This window comes from Charadrius vociferus, unplaced genomic scaffold (genome assembly GCF_000708025.1).
Source record: "Charadrius vociferus isolate BGI_N301 unplaced genomic scaffold, ASM70802v2 scaffold34, whole genome shotgun sequence".
NCBI classification, from domain to species: Eukaryota; Metazoa; Chordata; class Aves; order Charadriiformes; family Charadriidae; genus Charadrius; species Charadrius vociferus.
This window is the reverse complement of record NW_009647989.1, coordinates 1,804,076-1,810,926: the sequence shown is the minus strand read 5'-3', so window position 1 is coordinate 1,810,926 and position 6,851 is coordinate 1,804,076. Positions and strand designations below refer to the sequence as shown.

The 6,851-nt window shown below is 51.8% G+C and overlaps 1 protein-coding gene across 1 annotated transcript in view; it reads left to right on the top strand.

Moving 5' to 3' along the window:
- The first annotated feature begins 6,069 nt into the window (after positions 1-6,069).
- The window catches only part of ZFP36L1 (ZFP36 ring finger protein-like 1), a 4,176-nt gene continuing 3,394 nt past the window's right edge, over positions 6,070-6,851 (top strand). The window contains exon 1 of the mRNA XM_009883507.1: positions 6,070-6,243. Coding sequence (XP_009881809.1) covers positions 6,070-6,243 — 174 coding nt within the window. The remainder of the gene's footprint in view (positions 6,244-6,851) is intronic.

Here is a 6,851-nt window from a genome sequence, read left to right as displayed (position 1 = left end):
TCTGTGCCCTGCGTATTATTGCCTTATAAACACAACCATTGTTTGAATTTCAGATCAAAACAAACCGAGCCACGTCGCTTGTCAGTTATTAGATATCTTTTTCCCAAATGCTCACCCAGACCGTATTACAATAACAATAATTATTATTACATACTTCCTTATTATATGTTTGTGCCGAGGTAGCACATTTGCCTTTTTCCCACACGTTAGTAGCTTCTCCTGACTCTTATGATTCACTCCTGCTTATTTCCCAATGTCCGTGAGCTCTTTTTGCTCTCCCGGCTGCATTTCGTCAAGACCTGCAGCTTGGCACGGGGACCCACGGGGCCGTATTGCACCCGTCTGCAAAAGGCTGCAACCGGCACGGGGCCTTTGCGCTGTGAGGGAATATACAAACACGGAGCAAGACATGGACCCTGCCCCCAGGTGCTTTATAAATATTTAACTTGGTCTGATAATGTGGTAAGGACTGATAATGTGATTTGGACAGACTAAAACCCAGCCCTGCTTGGGGAGAGCTGGAAATGGACCCTCTGAGGGAAACGGGGAAGGGAGGGAGGGAGGACCAAGCTGGAACACCGTGATGATGCTTTCCACAGCCACTGCTGCAACCAGGGGTAGGACTCACCTTGCCTAACTAGGGACATCCAAAATTTAGTGGTCAAATGCTCAACAAGTTGCCAATCTGCCTTGACAGTCAGAGAAGAGAAGCGGGGCATTTGGCTGCCCAGTGAGTCAGCCCTTCTCAAGACAAATGTTCGAGATAGGTGAGATGAATCACAAACTAGAGGTGCTTATTTGTCTCCATTGACTATGCAGGAAGCCTGTCCGACTAATTACGTTTAGACACCTCACTTTTAAGCACCTAACATCAGGTGAGAGGAATCCCATCTTCATCCATGCCCTTTGCTACCGGCCTGACAAAGGAGGCGATTGGAGAGGCTCCATGGGAATGCCCTCCCAGATTTGGACCTGACCAAACCCCTCCATCCTCCATCCTGCGTGCATGGGAATCTGCAAAGCCTCGCCTCTGTGTCCTCCCCGCACGCGCAGCTCCTACGGGCATGGGGCGCTCCAGCCATGCCCAGCTGGCAGAGATGAAAGCATCTTCCCTGCTGTGGTCTGAATGAGGCAACGGTCTTGTGGGAAAAGATATAATAGTGTAACTGAAGTCTGTATCATGATGTATTCAGAGCAGGCAGGGGAACGAGGGGAAAAAAAAGAAAAAAAAAAAAAGAAAAGGAGCCTTGACCTTGGCTTCCTGCCTGGTGCTAAAAGTGTGTTTTGATGGGATGGGATAGGCGGGAAAGCAAGCTGCCTCCCTGATGCAAATATCTCATAGAGCTGTAAGATGTGTGGAGTGCAACCCGTGTGTTTGGAAACAAGGTTATGACAAGTTCCACCGTGAAGGGCCAAAATGGTATTTTTCAGAGGGTTGTGGCTGGGCCTATGGGAGGTGAGCTGCCACCAGCACAGCGAGCAGCACCTTCTGACACCAGCACTGCATGTCAGACAAATGTCACGATCCCAGAGGCTCCCAATTGGTTTTAGACCTTCTCCTTAAAAAAAAAAAAAAAAAAAAAAAAAAAAAAAAAGGTGAAAGCACTTAGTCGTAGCACATTCTTTTGGAGAGAAAAATCACGGAAACATTCCACCAGTTGATGTCTGCTGAATAAATCAGCAGCCAGGGCTGCTCCGGCTGGAAACGGGCCGAGGCCCGCAGGAATCGCTGTGCTGCCTTATCGCCCTGCTGTGTACGGGCTTGGGAACGTGGAAGCAGGATTTGAAAAAAAATGTGGAATTTGTGGTGGTTTCTGAGATCTGTGCTGTCCCCTGTCCCCGCTCACTTCTGTTCCGTGCGCTAACCACCCTGTCAATACAGGAGCAGTTGCTGTTTTGATGGGAGGCAGGTGCCACTTGCTTTTTTTTTTCTGGAAACTGCCAACAGCATCTTTAGAGCTTCTGGCAATTCCCTTAATCTGAAGGACAATTTGTTTAGGCAAGAGATATTTGACTTCTCTCCGCCCTGGCAGGCACTGAGCCCTGTGCAGACCAGGCCAGGTTAGAGGTACCTATCTGAAGCTCTGCCCTTGCTGTACACCATCATCAGCTCCTGAATCTGGGCCCAGCTGGGATGCTCGGGACTCCGGGACCGCCATGTGCCTGGCTGTGACTTGGAGGAAAGAGGGTGCCGGCACCCGGCTGCACGGGCTGTCCCATGCAGGTGGGCTCCCCACAGGGAGGGGGAATGGGATGCTGCTCCAGGGACCCGCAGTGGGACAGCACACCGGTCTCCCTGACAGCTGCTTCATGGCTCTCCTCCGCCAGTGGTGCGAAACATCTCTTGCTCCATCCCTCGCCTGGCTGTAGCCAGGCTGGCGCTCTTTCTCAGATCCCATTACCACACCAGTGGGATGGAAATCCTTTCTGCAGACTCGCACAGTTATGGCATGCTCAAGGAGGAGAGATCAGATGAGACTTGTTCCTTGCCCTAAAGGATTTGCACCTTCCCCGAGAATGGGCAAACCCTGATAAGAAGAGGGAGGTTTCTCTTGCAGGAGGTGGTGGGTGCTGGCAGCGGGCGAGCGGGCAGCAGGGAGCTCTGCGGTGCTGCAGGAGGGGGCTGATGGGCTTTCCAGCCCTGCGCCCCGCAAACCCCGGACAGGCTGGTGGGCATCCTGCTGGGGAGATGGGATGCAGTGACAGCCCCGTGCCCAGGCCAGGGGCAGAGGGGCAGAGGGGCAGAGGTTCCTCTTCAGGCACCTTCACTTTTCACAACCGTGCAGCAGCCGGTTGTGGTGATGCTCTTTTCCTCCGGCCTCTCAAACCTATTGTTTTCCACAGTGGTTTGTCCCTCAGCGCCGCTCCCATCCCCAGCACAGGCTGCTCATGTCTGGGTGCAGCTGGACGGACCCCGGGATGCGGCTGGGCCGGCCGCCCGAGCAGTTGTGACAAAGAGCTAAATGCTAGCACGGGCTTGCTGTCCTGCTATGTGGAAACATGTTAATTGCATTAGCATTTCCACTGGAAATTATAACTTAGGTCTGTTAAGTTCAGCCAATTTCCTTACCCTGCATCTGCTAAAAGGACACCTCTGCTTTTTCCACTGCAGTACCTTGTCAGTGCCACCACTGCTAAATATGTGACAGCCTAGTCACATCCATGTGACACTTTTCAGAAGAGGCCACACACTACCTCCACCTCCTGTCTCCCCCTCCCCTCCCTCCCCCCAGAGGTGGCCCAGCATCCAAGCCACCGACAAACAGAAAAGCCTCTTTATGAACAACAAAATCAGATCCCAAATCCCATTACCAATTAGTAAAGATGGCCCGTAATTTAGCTCGCCCTGGATGGTCTTTAGGTCATTCACAGGTGTAAAGTCAGGAGGATTAAGGGCTTATAATATTTGCCTGGCACCGTTGCTGCCAATTCCAGCAAAAATAATGGAGGTAGCTTCTTGGGTTTCCTGCCACCACAAAGTACACACATGCACACACTCTCTATTTTATGAATGTTTACATACCCGAGCTGCCAGGAATCTCACTCCCGTTGCTTCCCACCACCTTAACACACTTTCCTGTATCTCTGCAAATTTGTTTTCTCACCGAGCAGCTGGTAATATCCCTTCAGCCCTGGAGCAGGCGGAGGCCGGGCTTCCTCTGGTGCCAGAAAAGCCTGGCAGAGGGCGCACCTACAAGCTGTGGTTTCCATCCCAAGCCATTCACACCTCCCAGTGGCTACCCAGAGATGTTCCATGGAAGGAGCGCAAGGCCAAAATAAAAGGAAGGATTAAAAAGTTAGGGACAGGCAGGGAACGGCCACGCTGACATCCGCCCACTCCCCCTGAAAGGCCACAGCGTCTGAGGAGGTAGCTGGAACTGAGGAAACATCTACACCCACTTGTGGAGACCAGCAGAAAGGCACTTCCACACCTCCACCTCCAGGGCCACAGCCAACAAAAATAGCACCAGACCCAAAAGATAATAATAGAATAGCGACTGCAGAAAGCTTCAACTCATTTTACACCCCCAGCAGAAATAAGGCAGGAGGTTTATCCTTCCTCCACCCCAGCCACTGTACGTTGGAGGACCACTGCAGAAAAGACACATCTATTTACCTGAAGATTCGGGACCCTGAGCAACCTGATGTAGTTGAAGATGTCCCTGCTCATTGCAGGGGGTGTTGGACTGGATGACCTTTAAAGGTCCCTTCCAACCCAAACCATGCTATGATTCCAAGATTCCCATGGGAGTCGGGGAGCAAAATGCCTCACTCATCTGAAACTCACAGGGGAAAACCTTGCTCGTGATGAAAGCACTTCCTTTTCCTAGCTTGAAACTTTGGAAACTGGGGTGGGGGGGGACGGGACGGGACACGGGACACGGGACACGACACAGCAAAACAAAACACACACCCCGCCCCCACTTGTTGTCATCAATTCAGGCTTTTCTGTACTTGGTTCTTGCTCAGTAACTCTAACTGATGCAAGCAGACCTGCAGGCTTCCCATTGCCGAACGGCTCCAGGTGAAGAAAAGTGGAGGTGTCTTAAGATGGCAATCTTCTTCTGTTGCTATGGGAGCTGCAACATCACCAAATATATTTGTGACAAAGCTGGCACCTGGGTTCACTTTATACTCGGTGCTCGAAGTCACCTCTTATTACCCTGACGGGGAGTTAAACTGGGCAAGGAGTGCAGTGTCCCCCCCGTCCTGTGTCCCCCCCCCTCCGTGGGACGGTTCTTTGGCCCTTGCAGAGCTCAGCGTGTGAGACCATGCCCAGCAGCTCAGGGATGAGATAGCGCTGATTTGGACTTCCCAGCGCTGACCTCCTCCTACCTGGCCCAAACAATCTGTCATCGCACAGCTCATCCCAAGTTTGTGAGGTGTACCTCCAAGCCCGTCAGGGTTAGAGGGAGTGTAAAGGGTAAAAGTAGACCCTAACTATGTAAAAATAACTGAACTGGGTCAGATCAAAGGTCTGTTGTGGCCTTTTTACCTCCAAGAGCAGCCACTGCTTAGGGGAAAAAACAGGAGAATGAGAGAGTGATACTTTTGCTGTTCATTGTCCAGCAACGTGCTGCGGAGGTCTGCCTTTGCCTTTAGTAAACCTCCAGGGACTTTTCCTCCATAAATTTGTCGAATTGCTTTTTTGACCCCGTTTATACTTTTGACCTCCACAGCATCCTGTGCCAATGGAGCCCACACTTTTATACACGCACACACGATCGGAAAAAGTACTCCTTTAAACCTCCTGCCTTTATCGTTTCGTTCGCTGCCCCCCGCTTCTTCCCTGTTTTCTGGCCTTTCTGGCCCCTGCCAGCTCTCATTCGGGACAGCGGTTCTTAATCCCTCCCTTAAATGTGTGCACAGGTCTGATGAAGAATCTTATCCCTCTGTGTTTTGAGGCAAGTTTAGCATCTGCTTGCATCGGAAGCAGGGAACGAGAATGCTCCAGAAGCTGCTCCTGAAGAAGGACTGACCTCCAGCAGGACTTGGGAAGGGCTTGGGAAGTCCTAGACATTTATTCCTTCTTCCCAGGGCCAGCTGTAGTATCCCAACTGGAACGTGCTGGGCCCGGACAGATTGACCCACACGAGGAGGCAAGAGAGCATGGCGCTGCATTCGTTCGCTTTTTTTCAGTCATCTTCCTTAATAATTGACTTTCATTTATTCATTTACCTGTTTTTCTTCATTTGCATCTATCAAAGTTCTGGCAGGGTTCTCTGGCGGGAAGGTGCGAGGCTCCCTTTTTTCTTTTTTTTATTTATTTCACTCCTCCACTCAGTGTGAATTCATACCCACACAAATTCCCACTCCGGCCTGGAGGACTCTGACTTTTAGCCACGAGGTGGGGTGAGCAGCTAAATTCCTGCTCCGAGCATGTGCGCAGCTAACGCTGAGCAGACCACCATGGAGCCGGGCTTTGCCAAGCCCAGTCCCTGGCAAAAAAACCAAACCAAAACAAAACAGAACACCTTCCCCGCTTCAGCCTCCGCCGCTCCGTCTGTGGAAACGTGCAACCTTAAACCCCCAAGTTTCCGAAACAACCGCGCGTGGGGCAAGCGAACGATGCACAAAGCAGCGTGGGCAGGCGGCGGCGTGGGCGGTGGGGCTGCCGGCCCAGGGCTCTCCGCTCTGCCGCCACGGAGCCCTCCGCTCAGCCTGGCAGCGCGGCCGGCCGACGGGGAGGAACCGGGGCGAAAACCCGGCTGGGAGCGACTCAGTAGCGAAATAGTTATCTCGGCTGGCTTTCTCGGTAACTCTTGGAAAGTCCCCGAAATGACGTTTCTAACCTAACAATTAAAATGGGTTTAATTATAGAGAGGCTCAGAGCCCTGGGAACAAGCACCATCTACAGAACGAGTAAACAACTGCAGAAAATAATAGGCTGGTGGCTCCCCTGGTTACGCCTCACTTCGGGCCAAGGCAAGGGGGAAAAAAAAAACAAAAAACCAAAACTAGAAAGAGAAGGAAATTCGAGGAACCTGATTGCACTCCCTAAGTCAATAATAATAATATTAAAAAAAAAAAAAAAAGCCTGAGAAATAAACTGAAGGGAGAAATACTCAGTTACTATAGATTCTCAAAACACTAAATGTTTAGTAAATTTTATGTCTGACACCGAAGGAGGGGAGAAAGAGCAGCCGCCAGCTCAAAGTCCAGGCCCCGCGACTCTAAAGCAAACAGAAGAGGGAAGCGGGTCATGTGTTTGAAGTTTTCGGCCCGGTGGCCGCTGTGCTCGGCGTTGTGCTGCCCCATGGCAGGGGGTTTCTTTTCTCCCGGCCAAGCTGGAGCGCGGGGGCAGGAGGAAGAGGCCGGGGGGGGGCCGGGGCGGGGGCCCCCCCTGCCCG